Source organism: Canis lupus, chromosome X, assembly GCF_003254725.2.
Source record: "Canis lupus dingo isolate Sandy chromosome X, ASM325472v2, whole genome shotgun sequence".
Taxonomy (NCBI): domain Eukaryota; kingdom Metazoa; phylum Chordata; class Mammalia; order Carnivora; family Canidae; genus Canis; species Canis lupus.
In genome coordinates, this window is record NC_064281.1 from 65022258 (window position 1) to 65050118 (window position 27861).

At 34.7% G+C, this 27861-nt stretch overlaps 1 protein-coding gene across 5 annotated transcripts in view; it reads right to left on the reverse strand.

Moving 5' to 3' along the window:
- Positions 1-27861, reverse strand: part of RPS6KA6 (ribosomal protein S6 kinase A6) — a 195448-nt gene that overhangs the window by 43057 nt on the left and 124530 nt on the right. For 4 of the 5 annotated variants that reach the window (XM_049107593.1, XM_025431853.3, XM_049107591.1 and 1 more), the window contains 11 exons: positions 26356-26462; positions 26001-26038; positions 12795-12937; positions 9513-9583; positions 9192-9280; positions 8365-8423; positions 5749-5851; positions 4623-4753; positions 4068-4190; positions 3348-3437; positions 2225-2383 (listed from right to left, as the gene is read on the reverse strand). In XM_049107593.1, coding sequence (XP_048963550.1) covers positions 2225-2383; positions 3348-3437; positions 4068-4190; positions 4623-4753; positions 5749-5851; positions 8365-8423; positions 9192-9280; positions 9513-9583; positions 12795-12937; positions 26001-26038; positions 26356-26462 — 1113 coding nt within the window. The remainder of the gene's footprint in view (positions 1-2224; positions 2384-3347; positions 3438-4067; positions 4191-4622; positions 4754-5748; positions 5852-8364; positions 8424-9191; positions 9281-9512; positions 9584-12794; positions 12938-26000; positions 26039-26355; positions 26463-27861) is intronic. The other variant, XM_049107594.1, reaches the window with a different exon arrangement.

Consider the following 27861-nt stretch of genomic DNA (forward strand, 5'->3'; position numbering starts at 1 on the left):
TATCATTCTCAATGGGGAAAACCTGACAGCCTCTCCCCTCAGATCAGAAACAAGACAGGGATGTCCACTCTCACCACTGCTATTCAACATAGTACTAGAAGTGCTCACCTCAGCAATCAAGGAAGAAAAAGAAATAAAAGATATGCAAATTGGCAAAGATGAAGTCAAACTCTCTCTCTTCGCAGATGACATGATACTCTACATAGAGAACCCAAAAGACTCCACCCCAAGATTGCTAGAACTCATACAGCAATTTGGTAGCGTGGCAGGATACAAAATCAATGCCCAGAAGTCAGTGGGCATTTCTATACACTAACAATGAGACTGAAGATAGAGAAATTAAGGAGTTAATCCCATTGACAATTGCACCCAAAAGCATAAGATACCTAGGAATAAACCTAACCAAAGAGGTAAAGGATCTATACCCTAAAAACTAGAGAACACTTCTGAAAGAAGTTGAGGAAAACACAAAGAGATGGAAAAATATTCCATGCTCATGTATTGACAGAATTAATATTGTGAGAATGTCAATGTTACCCAGGGGAATTTACCCATTTAATGCAATCCCTATAAAATACCATGGACTTTCTTCAGAGAGTTGGAACAAATCATCTTAAGATTTGTGTGGAATCAGAAAAGGCCCCGAATAGCCATGGGGATATTAAAAAAGAAAAACGAGCTGGGGGCATCACAATGCCAGATTTCAGGTTGTACTACAAAGCTGTGGTCATCAAGACAGTGTGGTACTGGCACAAAAACAGAAACATAGGTCAATGGAACAGAATAGAGAATCCAGAAGTGGACCCTCAAGTTTATGGTCAACTAATATTCGATAAAGGAGGAAAGACTATCCACTGCAAAAAAGACAGTCTCTTCAATAAATGGTGCTGGGAAAATTGGACATCCACATGCAGAAGAATGAAACTAGACCACTCTCTTGCACCATACACAAAGAGCAACTCAAAATGGATGAAAGATCTAAATGTGAGACAAGATTCCATTAAAATCCTAGAGGAGAACACAGGCAACACTCTTTTTGAACTTGGCCACAGCAACTTCTTGCAAGATACATCCACGAAGGCAAGAGAAACAAAACCAAAAATGAACTATTGGGACTTCATCAAGATCAAAAGCTTCTGCACAGCCAAAGAAACAGTCAGCAAAACTAAAAGACAACCTACAGGATGGGAGAAGATATTTGCAAATGACCTATCAGATAAAGGGCTAGTATCCAGGATCTATAAACAATCCAATCATGAAATGGGCAATGGACATGGACAGTAATTTCACAGAGGAAGCCATAGACATGGCCAACAAGCACATGAGAAAATGCTCCACATCACTGTCCATCAGGGAAATACAAATCAAAGCCACAATGAGATACTACCTCACACCAGTGAGAATGGGGAAAATTAACAAGACAGGAAACAACAAATGTTGGAGAGGATGTGGAGAAAGGGGAACCCTCTTGCACTGTTGGTGGGAACGTGAACTGGTGTATTCTGGAAAACTCTGTGGATGTTCCTCAGAGAATTAAAAATAGATCTGCCCTATTACCCAGCAATTGCACTGCTGGAGATTTACCCCAAAGAGAGAGATACAGTGAAATGCTGGAATACCTGCTCCCCGATGTTGTAGCAGCAATGTCCACAATAGCCAAACTATGGAAGGAGCCTTGGTGTCCATCAAAAATGAATGGATAAGGAAGATGTGGTCTATGTATACAATGCAATATTACTCAGCCATTAGAAATGACAAATACCCACCATTTGCTTTGACGTGGATTGAACTGGAGGGTGTTATGCTGAGTGAAATAAGTCAATCGAAAAAGGACAAATATTATATCATCTCATTCACTTGGGAAATATAAAAATTAGTGAAAAGGAATAAAGGAGAAAGGAGAGAGAATGAGTGAAAATGTCAATGAGGATGACAAAACAGGAGAGACACCTAACTCTGGCAAATGAACAAGGGGTAGTGGAAAGGGAGGTGGGCGGGGGGTTGGGGTGACTGGGAAGGCACTGAGGAGGGCGCTTGGTGGGATGAGCACTGGGTGTTATGCTATATGTTGGCAAATTGAACTCCAATAATAAAATTTAAAAAATATATTTACAGGAAACAGTTCATTTGTTCAAAAACTCATTTTGTGTGGCATCTCCTAGATATAATTTTATGAAGATTTATAAGTCCCAAAATTGAAGAGGAGAATATAACTACAACTTACTCCTTGACAATGAAGATAGTCAATTGTCTTAGTTATTACAATCAGTACATCACTAGCTTCTTGTTCTGAGAAACATTTTTTTTTGAGAATACGGTCAAGTAGTTCTCCTCCTTTCATCAAGTCCGTAACAACGTAAACATATCTACCATCATCATAAACCTAAAAAAAATTAATATTATTATAAATATGAAATTTTGAAATTATATTTACTTTCCTTTTCTAGTGAACCTCTATTGTTATTAAAGGACATCATCCCGTTACTGTTAATATAGTATAGTCTACACTGAAGATTAAAATGGCTAAATAACTTTCTACACTGTCTTGAAACCATGTTAAACATATCATTGCATTAACTTTTGAAGTTGTGCATTATGCTTCATCAACTGATATAAATGGAACAACAGATCTCTGCGTCTGTCAAATGGCATCTATCCTCTATTTGACTATATTATAGCCACTTCTCTACCAATAACCATCTTCCTTCTGGCAGTAAATACATCATTTTTAAATATCATCCTCACAGTCCATTATCTAATATGGTGTCTTAAATATTTGTCAAATTCAAATACTATGTTAAGGAGAATAAATAAGAAAACTACGTGTACCATTTCATTCAGTGCATGTGAGATATCTGTGTATACAGATATGTGTGCATATATGTGTGTGTGTGTTTATAACAAAATACTGCTTACAAATTACTAATCAAAATGCATAATACTGTTTCACTCAAGGAGCAATCCACAATGCTATAGCCATTTGCTATATAATCAAGAAAGTAAAATATTTTAGAATTTGGCAATTCTAATTCTCCTATATCTTCTATATTTAAGCTACTACAGGATAATAAATGGTGCTGTTTATAATGTTGATTAGTTGACCAGCCAGAATATATTCAAGCCGTCAAGACACTGTCATTTACCAACCATCATGTTCCCTTTTGATCTTGTAAAAGAAGGGTAGGAGTACAGAATCACAGGGGAAAAAAAGAAGTGAAGTGGCAAATTTAAGAGTTTTGAGGTTTTATAGTATAAAAGTAGAATATACCATAAAAATGAATAATTTCAAAAAGAAAAAGTGTCAAAACTTCATTAGCTTAGCTGATACATAGATTTTAAATACTTACATCCTTTAAAGTAATAATGTTGGGGTGTTGTCCATAGCGCATCAAAATTTCAATTTCTTCTGAGGGGTCTCTCTTACTTTTGTCAATGATCTAAGAAATAAGTTAAGAAAATTCTCAGAGAAAACCAAATTATTGTCTTTGTCTAAAAATGAATGAAATATAGTCAATATAATTATATTTTAAGCAAACACTTAAAACTCAAGACTGATGCTTATTTCACATTATTTTAACATTTAAAAATTTCCTATAACAGAAACTTAAAAAAAAACAGAACACTAAAAAAACCCAGAACACTTTCCTTAAAATTATATTCCACTTAACTGAAGCTATGCCAACTGATAATGTAATCCAAATTTAACAGTAATTATCATAATTACACAATCTTATACTATATTAAAATAAAGCTATCTAAAACAAGACTATTATGAAATATACCATTCCTCCAAAATAAATTCAAATGACAATATTAAGTCTTAAGACTCTTCCCCCATCTTGATGAGCACTGGGGGATATATGTAAGTGATGAATCACTAAATTCTACACCTGAAACTAATTTTACCATATATGTTAACTGACTGGAATTTAGATACTTGAGAAAAATCTCTTCCTCTCTCATCTTTGCTATCTCCACTTGCTCCATTGAAAAATGTTTGTCAGTTAACCTTTAATTTAACTTATATATATAAAAACAAACAAACAAGTTAGGCTCAGAGATAATACCTTCACTGCAAATTCCATGTTGGTAGCTGTATGTATGCATCGCTTGCAAACAGAATAGGAGCCAACACCAATATCCTCTTTTAATTCATATACTTCAGCAAATTGTGCAGCATTTCCATTTATCTATTTTTTAAGGTAAAATATTAAGGAGAATGAAATATTTTCACAGTTTTTATCTTCTCTCCTAAATATGCATCAGCCTGAAATCTTTTAAAAAATCATTATAGAGAGAGGTTTTATCAGTATTTGCAAATTGTTTAAGGAGATTCTGAGCTGATCCTAAATGTTAGGTTTTTTAGATCCCCAAAGCCAAAACAACAAACCAACCAGCTTAAACACTGTTATTCCATTATTTTTGTCAGAAGACACTACATAAATTTAATTAAAGGATACTACTAATGTATTTTTCTCAAATCATAGAGACATATTTAAATCATATTATATACAGAGATAAATTAAGAAGTTAAAAATCACCTAAATTCGTGTAAATCCATTAGCAATAACTGAAAAACATAGTTATCCCTATATTGAATTATCTGATTAAGTGGAATTTACCTGAACAATTGGTAACACATTTGCACTTGTGACAGGAGTGATTTTATATTCTTCTGCAATAGACGTTGCAACAAAGCTGAATCCTTTGAAGAGTTGATGAGCGTTAGCACTAGCTGGCAAACCAGGAGAATCTAATGTCCAAATAATTATATTCAATTAGAACTACACAGAATTCTGATATTAAATGTTAGCATTTCTTTAAGTATAAAAGAAACCATTAAATGTTTCCATCAGACATAGTATATCATGTGTTTCATTTATTGCATATTTATCTGTCTCCCCACACTAGTATGCAAGCACCATGGATTACAATTTTTGCCCATTCTGTTTACTGCTGCATTTTCACTGCTTAATAGGTTCAATATTTGTTGGTATTCAATAATTGTTAAATGAATATATGAAGTAGATGCTACTATAAGTAGACCTCATTAAATTATAAATTTTAAGTCACTGATATAGGCAGCCCTGGTGGCTTAGCGGTTTAGCGCCACCTTCAGCCCAGGGCGTGATCCTGGAGACCCGGGATGGAGTCCCACTTCAGGCTCCCTGCATGGAGCCTGCTTCTCCCTCTGCCTCTCTGCCTCTCTCTCTCTCTCTCTCTCTCTTTCATAAATAAATAAAATCTTAAAAGAAAGAATCACTGATATATCTCATCTTACCTCCTACCCCTTACCCTATAAAGTATTAGCATGTCAAAGGACTTTTTAAAACAGGAAAGATTTTTACCCTTTGCTCTAGCCCTTGCTTCCCTGATAAATATTTCCTATTTAAATCCTCTGCTTGAATGATGCCCAAGCAATGCTGTATATAAGATCCACACTTTCATATAGAACAAATCAACCCTCTGCAAACTTAAAATTCATTTAGTTTTTATCTAAGAAGCTAGTTTACTTTTAAGATTTTATTTATTCATGAGAGACACACAGAGAGGCAGAGACATAGGCAGAGGGAGAAGCAGACTCCCCAAGGGGAGCCCTATACTGGACTGGATCCTGGGACTCCAGGATCACACTCTGAGCCCAAAGCAGATGCTCAACCACTGAGCCACCCAGGTGTACCCCCCTAGTTTATTTTTAAACATTTAATTGAACTAAAAGGTCTGATGTTACATATAAACATGCATTACCTTTAGGTGTTTTTGCAGTAAACTCAGGATCAAAACAAAAAGTATCATCTGGTTTTCCAGAAGCAGGTTTGAAAGGAGGTTGAACTTCTCTTCTATATAATCTCTAGAAAAAATATCAACAAGATAATACAAAATCATATTAACACTTTAAAATTATTGTATTTTTTTAAAGGAAAGCAGAAGATAAAATTCATAGTCCTTAACAGAAGACTCACAATTTAATAACTAAAATTTTAAAAGGCTTCAGATACCTGTTAACCAAATTCTAAAAATTTGAGAAATAATGTGCCCAAATGAGACCAAGAAACAACAATGGTGCCAAAAGTTGCATTCACAATGAAGGATGTTCAGTTTTGAATATCAAAAACTGACTTGAATTTTCACAGATAAAATAACCATGTAGAATATATCACAATGCAACCATAAACAAATACTAATAACATTCAAGAATTTCAAAACTAATAGATTATCTTCAAGAAGTATATATTTCACCTAAAATATTTTTTTACATAAAAACATGCCTAAAAAACACTATTTAGGGCTCTTACTCTATAACAAAAATATAATTTGTCAATAATTTAACTTCCTAAAATTTATTTTTGAAAGACTCTTAAAACATTTTATAATACATGAAAATCTACTCCTCTCTTTTAAAATCGGCTTTTCTAAAGGTCACAGTCCCATAGTGGGGGTAAATTAATAGAGAATTACTTTGGTTTTCATTGATTTAATATATAAACATTCCATTCTTTTGTTATTTAATTTAAGAGAAATTAACATAAACTATTTAGATATAAGAATGATGGAAACAAAGACTTTGCCCTTTGTCTAGTTAAGGAGAAAGGATGAGTAAACAAGTATTAGAAAAAAAAATGACAAGAGGATACAAGGACACCAAAAAAGGGATGCAAACACATATGACATAGGGCAGACTCCTTTTTTTTTAAGGATTTATTTATTTGCTCATGAGAGAGAGAGAGAGAGAGAGAGAGAGGGAGAGAGAGACAGGCAGAAGGAGAAGCAGGCTCCATGCAGGAAGCCTAATGTGGGACTCGATCCCAGGTCTCCAGGACCATGCCCTGGGCTGAAGGCAGGTGCCAAACCGCTGTGCCACCCAGGGATTCCCCCTTTTAGAGTATTAATATTGATGGCTTATGTTATGCAGTTTACAACTATAAAAAATAATTTTTCCAACTATTTAAATTCCAGCTAGTTAACATATAGTGCAATATTAGTTTTAGGTGTAGAATTTAGTGACTCATCATTTATATACGACACCTGATGCTCATCCTAACAAGTGCCCTGCTTAATACCCGTCACCTGTTTAACCCCCCACCCCCCGCACACCTCCCCTCCAGCAACCCTCAGTTTGTTCTCTATAGTTAAGAGTCTATTTCTTGTTTTGCCTCTTTCCCCCAACCATGTTCATTTGTGTTGTTTTTTTTAAATTCCACATATGAGTGAAATCATATGGTATCTTTTTCTAACTTATTTTGCTGAGCATAATACATTCTAGTTGCATCCATGTAGTTGCAAATGGCAAGATTTCATTCCTTTTGATGACTAATATTCTATTTTATATATACATATATAAAAGTAACAAATAAAGAAATACACCCCTGGTACCCCATTACATATATATATATATATATATATATAGTAATATATACATATATACCCCACTTCGTCATCCATTCATTAGTTGATAGACATTTGGGCTGTTTCCATATTTTGGCTACTGTTGATAATGCTGCTATAAAAATTACGGTGCATGGATCCCTTCAAATCAGTATTTTTGTATCCTTTGGGTAAATATTTAGTGGTACAATTGCTAAGTCATAGGGTAGTTCTATTTATTACTTTTTGAGGAACCTCCATACTGTTTCCAGAGTGGCTCCACTAGTTTGCATTCCCACCAACAATTTAAGAAGGTTCCCCTTTCTCTACATCCTTGCCAACACCTGTTGTTTCCTGTGTTGTTGATTTTAGCCATTCTGAACTAGTATAAAGTGATATTTCACTGAGTGATGTTGAGCATCTTTTTCTGTATCTGCTGGCCATCTGGATGTCTTTGGAAAAATGTCAACTCATGTCTTCTGTCCAGATTTTGGATTATTCATTTTTTTGGGTATTGATTTTTATATGTTTTTTTAATATATTTTAGATACTAACACTTTATCAGTTATGTTATCTGCAAATATCTTCCCCATTCCTTAGATTGCCTTTTAGTTTTGTTGATTGTTTGCTGTACAGAAGCTATTTATCAGTTAAGTGTGGTTACTCTCCTCTTTGAATTAGAATTCATTTAAGAATTTGCCTTATCATTCACCCCCTTACCCCTTTCTATTTCTTCTCCACATTCCCCAATTGAGAATAGGGGAGAACAGTAACCATACTTAATAGATAAAACATATGGGTAATAGAAATTTACTAAATATCATCCACACACATTTGGTTCAAGGTAATTGCCATGACATCTATATCTCTAAATAAAAATCTCACACCAAAAACAAAATAATAGGATTAAGTTTATCAACAAAGTCCTAATATGACCATTTTATTCTTCATTGTTAATTCATATTAGTCACTCAGTAACAGAGTTTCTACTGAACTTACATTCCAGTCAACATTTGCAAAAAAAAGATGTCTTTTGATTTCCTCAACTCCTTCTGAACCTATAAAAAAATAAATAATTTTTTACTACTATAATACTTTTAATGTTTCTACCTGGCTTCTCTGCTGTTATCTCAAGAATATACACATATCATAGATTCCTTGCAGTGAAAATTTTATGATTTTTATCTGATATTTTATTGTGATTTTTTAAATTTAATACAGTAAAATATATCTGATGTACACATTGAAGCACATAAACTATCATGAAATACTGAAATGCCTTCCAAATTGAATCAAAATAATATTTAACATAATCAAAATTGAAGTATAGTTTCTTTTCTTCACAATTCAACTTACAGCTGTATCTCAATGCCAAATTAAAAAGTTCAACAGAATAGACATTGAAATTTAAACACAAGTACATAAATAATAGGATCACAGCTGGATCCAGGGAAAGGCTACCAGAAACTGGGCAAATAACAAGAGGCTATGGACATATTTAACTCGAAGAGTACTGGAAGGTACAAAATAACTATCTTCAAATATCAAAAGGATTACCTATATAAGGGATAATTCTGTGAATTATTTTTAAAAAGGCAAACCACATAATATACAAAATGATATTAAACAGTAGTTTTGAATAAGTAGACTACTCCATTTTTAAATTATGGCCATAAGAGAGTTTAGATCCAGTACATACAAAATGCAAACTTCTAGGTATAAATATATAGCATCAGTAAATGAATTAAGCCAGAGAGCTTGAAGTTACAATTATCCTCCTAAAACATGCAGTGTATTGTTATAAAAGCTAAGACAATAAAGAATACCCAATCTATTTGCTGGATTCCTTTTAAACAACATCCTTAGGAGACTTTGTGCCTCAGCACTAAGAAATTGAGGCATCCCAAGTTTTGCTCTGAAAAAGAAGATTTAAAAAAAAGTTCACTTAAATTTAGCCATTCTTTACATTGACAAACCGCAAAAAGAATTTAAAAGAATGCTTTAACAATGACAAATAATGTCCTTTATATGGTAGGAGAAGAAAATATGACAGTGTGAAAAAATACTCTTCTGTCAATTGAAAACAAGTTTCTCAAAACTGAAAGCAAGGAATTTTTCCCAAAAGAAAAACTAGTGTTTACACTTACTTTAATATCATATTCATGGTCTCATTTCGGTCTTTACCTTGGAATGGCAGAGTACCAGTAAGCATTTCAAACTAAAACAAACAAAAAGTAACACAGAATTTAGAATATACAATAAAATTTTGTAGGAAAAAACTTGAGACATCTAATACATGATTATCAAATCATGAAGGATATACATGATAAGTCAAAATAAGACCAGAAAAGTCACAAATAAAGAAATACACTTCTGGTACCCCATTACATGTAGCCCAATTAATAGGTGACCTGTAGGAAATGAAACCAACCAATTTTTTCAGTCCTGTCTAATTTGGCTAAGTTCACAAAATCAAAGCAATCTGAAAATAGACACACAACATTTCTTTTAAAAAAATATGCCTTTAAAGCAAACATTTAACAATGAATGGAAAATAAAGATAAAGATAAAGATAAGCCCTGAACCATTTCAAATCCATACATGCTTTGTACACTTGAAACTAATATTACAATATATATTAACTGACTGGAATTTAAATAAAAACTTAAGAAGCTCTACAAAAGGCTAATAAGCTCATGAAAAGATGCTCAATATCACTAGTCTTTAGTGAAAGAAAAGAAAAAAAAAAAGATTAACCATTCTCATTCTCCTCACTGCCCCCTCCAAGAAAAACCAATCAAAAAAGAACAAGAGGCTACAACACAAACACCAATATCTTGAAAAAAAAAATTGAGACAGTTGCACATGGCTAAAAAGCATTTTCCCTAAGAGATTTAACAACAATGTGGTAATTAGAACATTAAATAATGGTATAAAAAAGACTGGATCTAAAATTAAGATCATTAGATTTCACTAAAGGGAAAACCTTTTATTTCTCTAATATTTAAATATTGAACTTAGATTCAATAATGGCTTTGGCTTCAGTCCTCTGCTCATTTATTTATTTATTTTTAAAGATTTTATTTATTTCTTCATGAGAGACCCAGAGAGAGAGAGGCAGAGGGAGAAGTAGGCTCCATGCAGGAAACCCAATGTGGGATTTAATCCCAGAGCTCCGAGGTCACGCACTGAGCCAAAGGCAGAGGCTCAACCACTGAGTCACCCAGGCACCCCAGTTCTCTGCTCATTTATCTGAATTTACAACCTTAGTTAGCTTATCCATTCAACTCTTTCCTATATACTGATGACTTTCAAATCTGTTCCGGCTTCAATCTCTCTCAAGTCTCAGTTCTCCCTCCCAAATCTATAGTAATATTTTTCAACTGGATACTTAAGAAGTAGGGGTAGGAGCCACAGAAAGTGAAAGAAGATAAAAGAAAGTATCGTATAGAGGGATTATTGCTCTCAAGCTCCAGTCCCCTACGTCCAAACCTAAAGTTATGGCTCTCCACTCGGGACTGAAGGAGTAGAGGTGGTAATGGCAAGGACAAAAGGAAGGAATATATTATATTGGAATCAAAACTCCCCCTTAAATTAAACTTATGTTGGCTGACTGAGTAGCTTTTTTTTTCTTAACATCTCCAGATGATTCTGATCCTTTCTCTACTTCCTATTCCTAATTTATTACCACCAAGGGGTTAACCACAAACCTATAATAACCTATGCAACATGTTATAGATTAATTATTTCTCCACTTCTAAAACCAGCTCTCCATCCTAACTATCTCTTTTCTACTGAACTTTTATTCTTTCAATTCCTTAAAGTTCATAAATTGTAAAGGTTTCATTATCTTTGACCCTTTCCTTCTCCTTCATCTGTAACATTAAATCAGGTATTAAAATCAGTCACTTCTTCCTTCCTAAAATACATTTTCTCTAATTACCATCTCGTTAAAGAATCTACAAAAGTTTCCTACTACTCAGAGAATTGCATACATATGTTGATAGGCTTATCGTCTCATTTCCTCCACCATGACCCTCATTTTCCACTACTATTCTAATATTCTAATTGGTTCTACAGTTCTTTGCTAATATGATCACAATACTATCCTTCTTGAATTGGAGATATTTAAATTTTATCCATGCTTCTTTTTTTTTAAGATTTTATTTATTCATGAGAGACACAGAGAGTGACAGAGACACAGGCTGAGGGAGAAGCAGGCTCCCTGCAGGGAGCCCAATGTGGGACTGGATTCCAGGACCCCGGGATCATGACCTGAATTGAAGGCAGACGCTCAACCAGTGAGCCACCCAGGGGCACTCCATACTTCTTAATTTAAGTTCCACTTCTTCCGCTTTTCCTAAATCAACTTATATGATTTCTTGCCTGAATTCCTAAGGTATACTGTCAGACAGTTTATTTAGCTGTTCCAATTGTTTCCCCAGCCAGATTGTATGCTTTCTTAGGTGATGAAAAACATCAAGTACTGTACTGCCAGTTTATTCCTACTCCACTGCCCTCCCCAATGCCAGGTTTATAATAGGCCTTAATATATTGATGTGTTATATAGTATGTCATTTATTTTTTTAATATATAGTATGTCATTTAGTAGTAAATAGGGAAAATGGATTATCATCAAAATAGATTATCAGCAAGATGGATTATACAGGCAAATTGATTCAATAGCTATTCATTTATCACCCTACTTAATACTGCAAATTCTATTCTTTTTTTTTAAAAGGTCACAAGCTCTTTATTTTAAGATGTTATTTATTTATTCATGAGAGACATGGGGTGGGCGTGGCGGGAGGAGAGACACAGGCAGAGGGAGAAGCAGGCTCCATGAAGGGAGCCTGATGTGGGACTCCATCCCAGGTCTCCAGGATCAGGCCCTGGGCTGAAGGCGGCACTAAACAGCTGAGCCACTCGGGTGCCCTCTATTCTTAATTTATACCAGATTAGTCAGTTTGTATATTGACTATGCTAGGTATCATGGGAGATGAAAAGTAGTATGAAATATGATTGCTCTCCTCAAGAAGTTTACAATCTTTCTAGGGACATGCATGGAACAATTAGACAGTAAGACACTTTATGGTAAAGTGATAAATTCTGTGATATCTAATAAAAATACCATGCGAGAATTAAACATAGTATTCTGAAATCTAAAAACTGGTAAGCCTTTTTCTAACTTTTATATTTGAATGGCTTATAAAAGAATGCTGCCATTTTACCTTTTAATCTAGGAACTTTAAAGAAATCAGAATACTAAATCCTCAATTCTTACTGTATAACACCTAGCCAGTCACAAGTTTTTTAGTAATCATAAATTATAAAAACTCTATTCTCTCCTGACATATTGCAAAATTTATTAACATTTTAAATAATATTAACTTTATATTGGGAAAATTTTTAAAAATAACAGTACTTACCATAAGTACACCATATGACCACCAATCAGCACTCTGGGAATGGCCTCTCCTATTTACTACTTCAGGAGCCATATACTCCACTGTACCACAAAATGAGTAAGCCTTCTTTTCTTGATCAACTGATTCCTTGCTGAGACCAAAATCTGTAATAACAATGTGTCACAAAAATATATCTAAAGATATTCAGAAAATAGAATATACCAAAAGAAATAAAATTATATGTTAGACCTTAAAACAATTCATGGATGGCCTATAATTACTCTTAAGAAAGCTCTCTTGTGAGACAAATAATGGAATGCAGCCAATATTTCATAAAGATACACTTTAAGAGCATTTAAAGATTACTTTCATTTCATCATCAAAATACATGTTTTCATATCTATACTAAAATATCATTCAGCAATTCTGAGAGGTCAATAATTATTATTTTTTTATTTTTTTAATTTTTTTTTATTGGTGTTCAATTTACCAACATACAGAATAACACCAAATGCCCGTCAACCATTCACACCAGCCCCCGCACTCCTCCCCTACTACCACCACTAGTTCGTTTCCGGAGTTAGCCGTCTTTACGTTCTGTCTCCCTTTCTGATATTTCCCACACATTTCTTCTCCCTTCCCTTATATTCCCTTTCACTATTATTTATATTCCCCAAATGAATGAGAACATATGTTTGTCCTTCTCCGACTGACTTACTTCACTGAGCATAATACCCTCCAGTTCCATCCACGTTGAAGCAAACGGTGGGTATTTGTCATTTCTAATAGCTGAGTAATATTCCATTGTATACCACATCTTCTTTATCCACTCATCTTTCGATGGACACCGAGGCTCCTTCCACAGTTTGGCTATTGTGGACATTGCTGCTATAATATCGGGGTGCAGGTGTCCCTGCGTTTCATTGCATCTGTATCTTTGGGGTAAATCCGCAACAGTGCAATGGCTGGGTCGTAGGGCAGGTCTATTTTTAACTCTTTGAGGAACCTCCACACAGTTTTCCAGAGTGGCTGCACCAGTTCAAATTCCCACCAACAGTATAAGAGGGTTCCCTTTTCTCCGCATCCTCCCCAACATTTGTGGTTTCCTGCCTTGTTAATTTTCCCCATTCTGACTGGTGTGAGGTGGTATCTCATTGTGGTTTTGATTTGTATTTCCCTGATGGCAAGTGATGCAGAGCATTTTCTCATGTGCATGGTGGCCATGTCTATGTCTTCCTCTGTGAGATTTCTCTTCATGTCTTTTGCCCATTTCATGATTGGATTGTTTGTTTCTTTGGTGTTGAGTTTAAGAAGTTCTTTATAGATCTTGGAAACTAGCCCTTTATCTGATAGGTCATTTGCAAATATCTTCTCCCATTCTGTAGGTTGTCTTTTAGTTTTGTTGACTGTATCCTTTGCTGTGCAAAAGCTTCTTATCTTCATGAAGTCCCAATAGTTCATTTTTGTTTTTGTTTCTTTTGCCTTCGTGGATGTATCTTGCAAGAAGTTACTGTGGCCAAGTTCAAAAAGGGTGTTGCCTGTGTTCTTCTCTAGGATTTTGAATAGAATCTTGTCTCACATTTAGATCTTTCATCCATTTTGAGTTTAACTTTGTGTATGGTGAAAGAGAGTGGTCTAGTTTCATTCTTCTGCATGTGGATGTCCAATTTTCCCAGCACCATTTATTGAAGAGACCGTCTTTCTTCCAATGGATAGTCTTTCCTCCTTTATCGAATATTAGTTGACCATAAAGTTCAGGGTCCACTTCTGGGTTCTCTATTCTGTTCCATTGATCTATGTGTCTGTTTTTGTGCCAGTACCACACTGTCTTGATGACCACAGCTTTGTAGTACATCCTGAAATCTGGCATTGTGATGCCCCCAGATATGGTTTTCTTTTTTAAAATTCCCCTGGCTATTCAGGGTCTTTTCTGATTCCACACAAATCTTAAAATAATTTGTTCTAACTCTCTGAAGAAAGTCCATGGTATTTTGATAGGGATTGCATTAAACGTGTATATTTCCCTGGGTAACATTGACATTTTCACAATATTAATTCTTCCAATCCATGAGCATGGAATAATTTTCCATCTCTTTGTGTCTTCCTCAATTTCTTTCAGAAGTGTTCTATAGTTTTTAGGGTACAGATCCTTTACATCTTTGGTTAGGTTTATTCTTAGGTATTTTATGCTTTTGGGTGCAATTGTAAATGGGATTGACTCCTTAATTTCTCTTTCTTCAGTCTCATTGTTAGTGTATAGAAATACCACTGATTTCTGGGCATTGATTTTTGTATCCTGCCACGCTACCAAATTGCTGTATGAGTTCTAGCAATCTTGGGGTGGAGGCTTTTGGGTTTTCTACGTAGAGTATCATGTCATCGGCGAAGAGGGAGAGTTTGACTTCTTCTTTTCCAATTTGAACGCCTTTAATGTCTTTTTGTTGTCTGATTGCTGAGGCTAGGACTTCCAGTACTATGTTGAATAGCAGTGGTGAGAGTGGACATCCCTGTCTTGTTCCTGATCTTAGGGGAAAGGCTCCCAGTGTTTCCCCATTGAGAATGATATTTGCTGTGGGCTTTCCGTAGATGGCTTTTAAGATGTTGAGGAATGTTCCCTCTATCCCTACACTCCGAAGAGTTTTGATCAGGAATGGATGCTGTATTTTGTCAAATGCTTTCTCTGCATCTAAGGAGAGGATCATATGGTTCTTGGTTTTTCTCTTGCTGATATGATGAATCACATTGATTATTTTATGGGTGTTGAACAAGCTTTGTGTCCCAGAGATAAATCCAACTTGGTCATGGTGAATAATTTTCTTAATGTACTGTTGGATCCTATTGGCTAGTATCTTGTTGAGAATTTTGGCATCCATGTTCATCAGGGATATTGGTCTGTAATTCTCCTTTTTGGTGGGGTCTTTGTCTGGTTTTGGAATTAAGGTGATGCTGGCCTCATAGAACGAATTTGGAAGTACTCCATCTCTTTCTGTCTTTCAAAACAGCTTTAGGAGAATAGGTATTGTTTCTTCTTTAAACGTTTGATAGAATTCCCCTGGGAAGCCATCTGGCCTTGGACTCTTGTGTCTTGGGAGGTTTTTGATGACTGCTTCAATATCCTCCCTGGTTATTGACCTGTTCAGGTTTTCTATTTCTTCCTGTTCCAGTTTTGGTAGTTTGTGGCTTTCCAGGAATGCGTCCATTTCTTCTACATTGCCTAATTTATTGGCATATAGCTGTTCATAATATGTTTTTAAAATCGTTTGTATTTCCTTGGTGTTGGTAGTGATCTCTCCTTTCTCATTCATGATTTTATTAATTTGAGTCTTCTCTCTCTTCTTTTTAATAAGGCTGGCTAATGGTTTATCTATCTTATTAATTCTTTCAAAGAACCAACTCCTGGTTCTGTTGATCTGTTCCACAGTTCTTCTGGTCTCGATTTCGTTGAGTTCTGCTCAAATCTTTATTAATTCTCTTCTTGTCCTGGGTGTAGGATCTATTTGCTGTTTTTTCTCTCGTTCCTTTAGGTGTAAGGTTAGCTTTTGTATTTGAGTTCTTTCCAGTTTTTGAATGGATGCTTTTATTGCGATGTATTTCCCCCTTAGGACTGCTTTTGCTGCATCCCAATAATTTTGAACGGTTGTATCTTCATTCTCATTAGTTTCCATGAATCTTTTTAATTCTTCCTTAATTTCCTGGTTGACCCTTTCATCTTTTAGCAGGATGACCCTTAACCTCCACGTGTTTGAGGTCCTTCCAAACTTCTTGTTGTGATTTAGTTCTAATTTCAAGGCATTATGGTCTGAGAATATGCAGGGGACGATCCCAATCTTTGGTATCGGTTCAGACCCGATTTGTGACCCAGTATGTGGTCTATTCTGGAGAAAATTCCATGTGCACTTGAGAAGAATGTGTATTCAGTTGAGTTTGGATGTAAAGTTCTGTAGATATCTGTGAAATCCATCTGGTCCAGTGTATCATTTAAAGCTCTCGTTTCTTTGGAGATGTTGTGTTTAGAAGACCTATCAAGTATAGAAAGCGCTAGATTGAAGTCACCAAGTATAAGTGTATTATTATCTAAGTATTTCTTCACTTTGGTTATTAATTGATTGGTATATTTGGCAGCTCCCACATTCGGGGCATATATATTGAGGATTGTTAAATCCTCTTGTTGGGTAGATCCTTTAAGTATGATATAGTGTCCCTCTTCATCTCTCACTACAGTCTTTGGGGTAAATTTTAGTTTATCTGATATAAGGATGGCTACCCCTGCTTTCTTTTGCTGACCATTCGAATGGTAAATGGTTCTCCAACCTTTTATTTTCAGGCTGTAGGTGTCCTTCTGTCTAAAATGAGTCTCTTGTAGACAGCAAATTGATGGTTCCTGCTTTTTTATCCAGTCTGAAACCCTGCGCCTTTTGATGGGGTCATTAAGCCCGTTCACATTCAGAGTTACTATTGAGAGATATGAGTTTAGTGTCATCATGATATTTCTTGCAGAGCTGGTTTGGAGGTCACATATTCTTTCAGTTCCTGCCTGTCTTGGAAGCTCTTCTGTCTCTCCTTCCATTTTGAATGAGAGCCTTGATGGATAAAGTATTCTTGGTTGCATGTTCTTCTCATTTAGGACCCTGAGTATATCCTTCCAGCCCTTTCTGGCCTGCCAGGTCTCTGTGGAGAGGTCTGCTGTTACCCTAATACTCCTCCCCATAAAAGTCAGGGATTTCTTGTCTCTTGCTGCTTTAAGGATCTTCTCTTTATCTTTGGAATTTACAAGCTTCACTATTAGATGTCGACGTGTTGATTGTTTTTTATTGATTTTAGGGGGGGATCTCTCTATTTCCTGGATCTGAATGCCTGTTTCCCTTCCCAGATTAGGAAAGTTTTCAGCTAGGATTTGTTCAAATACATATTCTGGCCCTCTGTCCCTTTCGGTGCCCTCAAGAACCCCAAGTAAACGTAGGTTTTTCTTCCTCAGGCCGTCGTTTATTTCCCTTAATGTGTCTTCATGGTCTTTTAGTTGTCTGTCTTTTTTCCTCAGTTTCCCTCTTTGCCATCAACTTGTCTTCTATGTCACTCACTCATTCTTCCACCTCATTAACCCTTGTTAGGACTTCTAGTTTGGATTGCATCTCATTCAATTGATTTTTAATTTCTGCCTGATTAGTTCTAAATTCTGCAGTCATGAAGTCTCTTGAGTCCTTTATGCTTTTTTCTAGAGCCACCAGTAGCTGTATAATAGTGCTTCTGAATTGGCTTTCTGACACTGAATTGTAATCCAGATTTTGTAACTCTGTGGGAGAGAGGACTGTTTCTGATTCTTTCTTTTGAGGTGAGGTTTTCCTTCTAGTCATTTTGCTCAGTGCAGAGTGGCCAAAAGCAAGCTGTATTGGGAAAAGGAGAAAAAGGGAGGAGAGAAAGAATGAAAGAAAAAAGAAAGAGAAAAAAAGGAAGAAAAAAAGAAAAAAGAAGAAAAAGAGAAAGAAAAAGAAAGAAAGAAAAAAAAGGTGGGGGAAGGAAACCAATCAAAAAGCAAAACAAAACAAAACAAAACAAAACAAACAAACAAACAAAAAAAAACCACGGGGGAGTATCTTCTGATTCTGTATACTTTAAGTCCCTTGACTTCCTCTGGAACTTGTCCTACTAGCTGGTCTTCTGGGGGAGGGGCCTGTTGTGCTGATTTTCAGGTGTTAACACTTGGGGGAGCTGCTCTGCCCCCTGCCTGGTGCAGGGCTCAGTGGGGGTTGTTTGCCCCGTGAGGCACCAGGAGGAACAGCCCCAGTGGCGGGGCCTGCTCTGGAAACCTGGATTCAGCCCTCGCAGTAACTCCGGAGCTCTCCGTCTGCAGGGCCTGGAAGCTGGGGCGGGGGACGCTGATCTGCTCAGCTGGGGCAGGAGCGTCCTTGCTGTTCTGGGCCCTCCCGTCCTCTGCCTGTCCCGGGGGGAGGCCGGATCTTGGGCTGTGTCCTGGCGCCCTGTGTTCCGGGGCCTGGGCTCTTGGATTCTCGCTCCAAGCCCGCAGCCCCCTCCGCGTTGCCGCCGACCGAGCACCCCCGAGCTGCTCCCGGTGCTGCGCAGCCCCCACCGCAGGGAGCCTCTTCCTCTGCCCAAGCCCCTCGGAGCTGCTCCCGGAGCCGCGCAGCCGCCTCTGTGGAGCCGCAGCCCGAGCCCCTCCGAGCTGCTCCGGTCCCGCCGTGTGCGCTGCAGCCCTTAGGGAGCTCGGAGCACTCTCCTGGGCACGCAGTTGCTCTGTTAGTGTCCCAGGGAGCCCGAGGGCATCCCCGCCCTCCTGAGGTCCTGCTCCAACTCCCTGGGAGCCCCTTTCCGCCCGGGAAGGTTGGTGCAGCTCCTGCTTCTCCAGGTCGGAGCTTTCCTGTCCTGGGGGCACTCGCCCCGGCCTTAGCCTGGCTCCTCGCAGGGCCCCTCCTCCTTGGATGCCTTTTGTTTGTTTATTTCTTTTTTCCCCCGTCTTCCTACCTTGATAGAAGCGCGAACTCTTCTCACTGTAGCATTCCAGGTGTTCTCTCTTTAATTCTCAGGCCGATTTCATAGATTTTCAGGATAATTTGAAGGTTTTCTAGGTAATTTGGTGGGGATAGGTGATTTGGAGACCCTACTCTTCCGCCATCTTGCCCCTCCTCCAAGAGGTCAATAATTAAATCAAAGCTTTCATAGTGATCTAAGTTTTAAAACAGACTAAGACAAAAAGAAGAGAGTAACTTACATTTTTTTAAAACACTAAAAAACCAATTATGCTTTGGCTTTGGTAAGCTTCCATTTGTTTAACGCTTTCAAGAGCTAAAGGTACCAATATATAAAAATCAATCTTATTCCTATGTAATAGCAATGAAAAATTGTTAGCTGAAATTCACAAAGTAGCATTTATAATACCACCAAAAAATCCACACATGAAATCCACAGGTATAAATATACAAAGTATATGTAAGATATGTATACTGCAAACTAGAAACACTGATGAAAGAAATCAAAGTAAATCTAAATAAATGGAGAAACATATTGTACGCATGGTTTGGGAGATTCAATATTGTTAAATATATCAATTCTACTAAAAGCCAATATCCAGAGTCAATGAAACTTCCAGCAAGATATCTTTTATAAAAATCAAAAAACTAAATTTAAAATTTATAAAAAAGACTATAGGAAATACATTAGCCAAAATAATTTTGAAGAAGAAAAACACTGAGGACTAATACTACCTCACTTCAATACTTACTATAATGCTATAGTAATCAAGACAGTTTGGCATTGGAGAAAGTATAGACATAGATATGTCATACATACATGACAATATATATTGATATACATGTTGATATATATCAATGCAAAAGGACAGTGAGTAGACTAAGTCCAAGAATAGAAAACATATAGGTCTACTATAATGCTTGTTTTGAAAATGTAAATTTGTTACAATATGATTGATACATTAGGAAACAATTTGAGCATAACATAAGTTTCAAATGGGGTTGGCTAATGTGTGGTTTACCTGCAATTTTGTCTACAAGAAAACACTAGCTGTTTTGTAGCTGCACCTAGCTGAAGCAACCAAGTAGAAATAGACACATGCACATACCCCAAACATCTGCCAGCTATTTCAGCTCACCAGGTGTATTATGAGTCATTCTTATCTACCTGTAGTGTTACAACCTTCCTCACAATTCCCGATAATCTATCTTCTACTACTTCACAATAACTAAACAAACTGTAACCTTTCTGAAAACAATTCTACAAGCAAATTTCAGGATATTTTCGAGGTAAGTTTCCTACTTATTGTAGTGTTTATATATTCTTACACATTTAGAAGTGTAAAGTAATGCTGTCATTTTTGTCAACTTGCTGTCTTTCTTTTGTGGTCTCATTATATATCTGAATGTTAAACCTCTAACGTCAGTTTCCCCATTAAGTCATTTGCATTTTATTATGTAATTATTCAAAGTGGAGTGATTTTTTAAGATCATATGTGCTGCATTACATCTGACGATAGATAGATAGATAGATAGATAGATAGATAGATAGATATAGATAAAGGAGTAAAAGCAATTCCCTGAAGAAAGTTAAGTTCTTTTCAACAAATGGTTCCAGAACAATAGGATATTAATATAAAAAATCCTTGTAACATAAATATTAACCAAAAATGAATCACAGAAAATGTAAAACCTAAAACTTTAAAATTTCCAAAAGAATAAAATCTTTGTGATCTTGTATTTCTGAGATACAACATCATAAGTATAATTCATAAAAGAAAAAAGTTGATAACTGGACTTTACCAGCATCAAAACTCTTCAGAAGATACTGTTCAGAGAAGAAAAAAAGAAGTTATAGACTGCAGAAAATATTTGCAAACTGCATATATGATAAAGCTCTTATATTCAGAATATATTTTAAAAACTCAAAATTCAATAATAAGAAAACAAAAAACCCACTCTTTTTAAAAGGGCAAAAGATCTGAACAGATACTTCTCCAAAGAAATAAAAAGATGCTCACTCTCATCAGTTATTAGGGGAATTCTAATTAAAACCCCAAAGAATACCACTATATATCTATCAGTAGAGCTAAATAAACTGACAATACTAAGTAATGGCAAGGATGCAGAGCAACTAGTCTCATATGCTGCTGATGGGTATGCAAAATGGTGCAACCACTTGGAAGACAGTTTACAGGTTTCTCACTAAGTTAAAAATACACTTACCATATGACCAAGCAATCCCACTCCTTTGGTATTTACTCAAGTGAAATAAAAAAAAATTATGTTCAGATAAAACCTGCACATGAATATTTACAGTGGCTTTATTCATCACTGCCAAAAACTGGAAACAAGCCAAATACCCCTTACTTGGGGATTAGACAAACCATGGCATCATCATAAAATGGAACACCATTCAGCAATAAAAAATAAAACACACAATATAGATTAATCTCAAATGCAGTATATTAAGTAAATGAAGCCAGACTCAAAAGGCAATTTACTCCTATGCCTCTGTTTACATTACATCATGGAAAAGGTAAAACCTTAGGGACCGAAAGCCGACTGATATTTGTCTAAGATAAAAAGGAGTATCGACTTGTAATGGGGAAATTTTGGAGGGTGATAGAATTGTTTCTTATCTCTACGTTGGTGGTAGAAATAAAATAAATGTATTTGTCAAAGTTTGCAAAAGTATAGATTAAAAAGTGATTTCTAAAAAGTAAACCTTGTATTTTGAGACCATTGCAAATTCACATATGCATGTGAAATACTATAAGACATCCTATTTACCTTTTACCCAGTTTCCCCCATGGTAAAATCTTACAAAACTATATTACAATATCACAACCACAGTATTGAGAAGGGTGTAGTCAAGATACAGGAAAATTCCATCACCACAAGGATCCAAAGAATGAGTTTTACCCTGCGTAAATTATACCTTAATTCTATAAAGGAAAATAAATCTTTAAGTCCTAAATTGCTCTCTTAAAATAAAATATCAACATGAGTAATTAATTTTAGGGTCCCTCAAAATTAATTTTCTAACCATGTTCAATATTTTCATTTAAAAATCACTTATCCTTGAATAATGACTTTAATGCATTATTTTTACCATAATTTAAAAAAATCTTTTCAATGTACTACTACTCTCTTTGTCTATATTTTGAGAATTTTAAACTCTTGTGCATTCCATTTCAAAGATTAAATGTAATGAAAGCTAGTGTTTGAGGTCAGTTCAGCTGAATATAACAACATACCTTGTAAGAGAAGAACACTGGCTTCTTTGGCCATTCCAGAGAGGAGGAGAAAGGGAAGAGAATTTTCTTATCCTCCATTACCTTTCACAGATTTATACCACTCCATACAGGTCCTCTGCTGTACTTGTCTGACAAAACTGACATTTAACACTAGAATTTGCTCAGTAATCAATTGACAAAAAGTTTTACAATAAGAGTTAGCTACAAGATTAAATAAGATATATAAGTTAAGCAGTGATTTTTCCAAGCCACTAATTTGAAAACAAAATACAGAAAGCAGCTTTATAAGAGCTTTTTTTTTGAGGAGGAGGTCAGTATATCTTTGTACACTTAAATGACTCTGACTTCAAATTTTCAAAATGTGCCTAGAGACAATGATTTCATAAATATTTACTATGAGTAAAAGTAATCTCAGTGAATAATTTGCATAACCATAAAATTATTAAAATTAATTTTATGTATACATTCTCTCTTAAATATCCAATCAAGTACTGTGTGATATAAATTTCTGACACTGTATATTTTTCTCCCTTCTCTTTATAGAAATTACCCTGAATTTTGTCCCTCCAAAAACACATTATAGTAACCAGAGACAGTTGAAATCAATTGTATGTTCAATTTAAAGCTTTTAATGGAATATTATGAATAAACATTTTTTTATGAACCAGGTAAATCATATTATTTAGTTTTTATATAGACTATGAGGTGGGGTATTACAGAAAAAAATGAGACACAACAAACAATATAAATAATATATTGACATTTATGCAGATATTTTGGGGCTATTCTCATTCTATTGGTCTTTTGCTATGCAATCATACTCTTGGTATGAGGTCAATTAGGCTCAAACCATAGTCATATCAGGGAACCTTTGTATAGTTCACTGCCATTCTAGAGTAATTTGTTAAACATTGCATCTATTCCTTTTATTCAGAGAATTTTTTAAATGGACTGGTAAAAAGAAAGATATTGTCCCTCTCTTATGATTAAGGAAAACCTAATTCTTCCTCCTAAGCCTAAGAAGAAACAATGTTGAGAAAGACTCTGTTATATGAGACATTCCTAAATCATTAGAGCCCACTGGTTTCAATGTAAACAGCAATCAATCTGGTATTTTTGACTGTAATATTCAAAATGGAAGGAAGAAGATAGGAAGGACAAGAGGAAAAGAGGGAGAGGAAGAGGGAAGAAAAGACACACAAAAGGTAAGAAAGCAAGAAAGGAAGAAAAAGAAAAAGAAAAAGAAAAAGAAAAAAGAAAGAAAGAAGAAAGAAGAAAGAAAAAGAAAGAAAGAAAGAAAGAAAGAAAGAAAGAAAGAAAGAAAGAAAGAAGGAAGGAAGGAAGGAAGGAAGGAAGAAAGAAAGAAGGAAGGAAGGAAGGAAAGAAGGAAAATAAGTTAAAGGAAATAATGAAAAAAAAGTAAAGTATTAGAATATTTGCTGTGAATGGTCATACTTTAACCAACCTTACTGGAATGTTGTAAGGTTAAACCCATATGTTTATTACTCATTAAAAAACTCTGAATTAGGCTGTAATTATAAAACAGTATAAATTATCTAATATTTGTTATTGTCTACTTTCTTTAAAGAAATATTTATGCCATTTTAAAGAAAATAGACTGAATTGTTAAAAAATATATATAAATCATTTTATATTTTTATAAGCTTTGTCCTTTGTTTATAAGTTTGCATTTATTCTAACTATTCCTTTCTCCACAGCCAATTTAAGTCCAAAAGCTATAAAAGCAGAATTCACATTACAAGACTAAATATAAAACAATTTGACATCATTATTCACCAATTAATCATAATGTAGAAAAGAGATATAGGTAGGATTTATTCTACTTTTATCCCACTTAACTTCCTCAACCCCTGACAAAACAGGCATAATTTATTTAAAAAAATTGAAAAGAATTAAATTCTAATTAGCTTTGCAACAAAAGTTGATTGGTATAAAAAATTATGCAATATATAAAATCTTAAAAAACTCTACTGTTCTATTATTTTTCTTTCCTTTTCCTCTTTAAATCCCTTTAAATCAACTTTTCTTCTTTTATATATGAAAAAGAGAATCAGGTTATGACTAAGAAAGATTTACTAAACTTTATTTGAACTTTATCACAACTGCCTGAGCTTTCAAGTTAACAGCTTTGTTATACTTTAGTTTTACACTGAAGCAGTATACTTAAGAATTTAAAGCAACTTACCTTTAAAGTGTACTGGTCCAAAATTCTCTGTAAAGACCACATCTTCATTTTAACATTCTGATAATTAAATAAAGATTTTACTATCTATTTATAACATAAGTGACCTTTTGAGATTGGCTCACTCAGCATAATGCCCTTGAGTCCATCCAAGTTGTTGCATATATCAAGAATTCTTTCCTTTTTACTGCTGGGTAGTATTCCATTGTATGGTTGTATCACAGTTTGTTTATCCATTCATTCTTTGAAGGACATTTGGGACATTTCCAGTCTTGGGCTATTATAAATAGAGCTGCTATGAAAATTCATGTATAGGGTTCTATGTGGACATAAGTTTTTATTTCTTTAGGACAAATGCCCAGGATGGGTACTGTATGGTTCTATTTATATCATATTCTCAACATAACAAAACCAGATATGTAGAATAGATAAGTGGTTGCCAGGAGTTTGGGTAGGGGGAAGGAGGGTATAATTGTAAATGGGCAGCACAAGAGAGTTTTTTTGTAGTTGTAGAACAATTTTGCATATTGATTGTGGTGGTGGTATTCAAATCTGTGCATGTGATAAAAAGTCATAGAATTATATACAAACAAAAATAAATTCATGCAAAATCTAGTGAAATCCAAATAAAGTATAGAGTCCAGTGAGTTGTATTATACAAATCAATTTCTGTGGGTTGATAATACACTGCAGTTTTATAAGATGTCACCATTGAGGGAAACTGGGTTATTAGTACACAGGACCTTTCAATATTATTTTTGCAACATACCGTGAGTCCAAAATTATTTAAAAATAAAAGTTTTTAAAAATGGTGTAATAAAGATATTTTATACTTAAGAATCCTGTGAGGATTAGCATCTGGTGTTATAATAAACCCTCAATATTCAAAATAAAGAAAAATAAAATGTCTTTATAAATACAGAAAAAATTGAACCTCTGATTCTGAAACACTTGGTTTAAAAGTTTATAATTCACTACATTTCAGGGTGATAACTACTTAGGGTAAATTTTTCAGTCTAGAATAAAACTAAGATGATGTGTTTTTACCTAGAAAGCCAAATGCCATTTGTTAATTAGGACAGTAACTCTATTGCATATTTTTTGGTATAACATTAGAACATATTGAGAGCTATCTTATCTACCTTTTAAATGAATTTGAGTTCACTAAAGAGATGAATAAAATACAAGTCAAGGAAAAAGAAAACAGGCTGAGACAAATATATATATTAGAATATAGAAAACTATAAAATGGGCTTAGGGCAAAATAAGAACATTCGCATACCTGTTAATTTGATATGTCCTATTTCATCAAGCAGAATGCTGTAAATCAAAAATCACATTCAACAAAATAGAATAAAATATTTTTATATATAACATTTACATAAAAATGTTCATAAATTTTAAAATATATTTCATGTACTAGAAAATATTTAAATTATTAATTTAAAACCCACGGGAAAAATAAAATCAATGGTATCTCATAAAGACTACTTTTTATAAGTTTCATATAATTGTATAATTCATATATTTTTTCATATAATATTTAAATAAAATAAAATAGATAAGAGACTTAATGGAGAAAAAAATAGTTATAGAAATACTGGTTACAGGGATTCATAAGGAGAATATAGCTTTACTTTTCTGGCTTCAGGTCTCTATATACAATTCCTAATTGGTGCAGATGATCCAAAGCAAGGGCCAGTTCTGCAAGGTAGAATTTCACATCTTCCTCTGTAAACAGTACCTAGAATACAACAATTTACCATTTGATCCTTCTTTCAATATTGAATTTTTAAAATTTACTTCATTAAAAACCAATAAATAGACAAATCTAGGTACATAAAAAATGTAAATAGATGAACGTAAACCCTCTAAGAATTCTCTTCGATATTAACTGTTTTAATGTAAATCTTCCTAAAATATATTAGGGAGTTTATGTATCTTCTACACTGAATATACTGCACAGGATGTACCTGTTAACACTATAGCGTGGCAGTACAATTATTAATTTTAGTAAACTACTACAATATGGTCATATTCTCGGGATCTCTGCAGTATATAAGATATTTTGGTCTACCATTGGTAATTCCACTATTTCTACATATTCTGTTTCACTGTCTACTATCACTTCCCAGGTATTTTGCTTTTAGCAGCTCTAATAACCCAAAGCTTCTAATATACCAACACAAGATGTTAAATTACTAACTCCTATATTAAACAAAACACAGGTTTTCTTTTAAAGATTTTATTTATTTATTCATGAGAGACACAGAGAGAGAGGCAGAGACCCAGGCAGAGGGAGAAGCAGGCTCTTCGCAAGGAGCCCGATTTGGGAATCGATCTTGCATCTCGGGATCACGCCCTGAGCCAAAGGCAGATGCTCCACCACTGAGCCACCCAGGCATTCCAAAACACAGTTTTAAACCCAATCTCTGACTTAAAGGGTACTTCCAGGCGTCTTCTGCTAGTAAAGTACTTAAGTTTAATGACATTTTATTTCTCAATCATTTTGTGCCTGGGAATAGAGTTGCCATGGTGAAGTGAAAAGAGTACTGTAATTAGAATTAACAGTGTAACGTTTGACATGTCACTTAGCCATTGGGCTTTAGTTTCTAAAGCTGTAAAATAAGGATAATAACACTTGCTATATCTACCTAATAAGGTTGTTTTAAGAATCAAATTAGTTTATGTGGAAAAAAGCTTTGTAAATTATAAAATGCTATGTGTGTAACCATGAGACATAATTATTATAGGTTTACATCTATATTATTCATGAGTGTTAAATTTATACAAAAAATTAGGTCCTACTCAATCATTAGATGTATTTTTTTTCATTAGGTGTAATTTTCAAAATTTATCAAAGGTTTCTGATTGGCAAAACAAGTAACTTGTCTAGAAATTGGTTATTTTCATTACAAAAAATCACTGGATTATTAAGAAAACTCAAAATTTGAATGACACATCATTAAATCTTATAACTGACTTGCCCATTTGGAATTATGGATACTGAATTATGTAATACAGACTCAGGTTACTAGTAAAATTGCAGAGAATGAGCAGTTAAAGATAAATTTTGAAACTCTACCTACTTTTTAAAATGATCTATAGAAAAACAAAGATTGGGCAGCCTGGGTGGCTCAGCG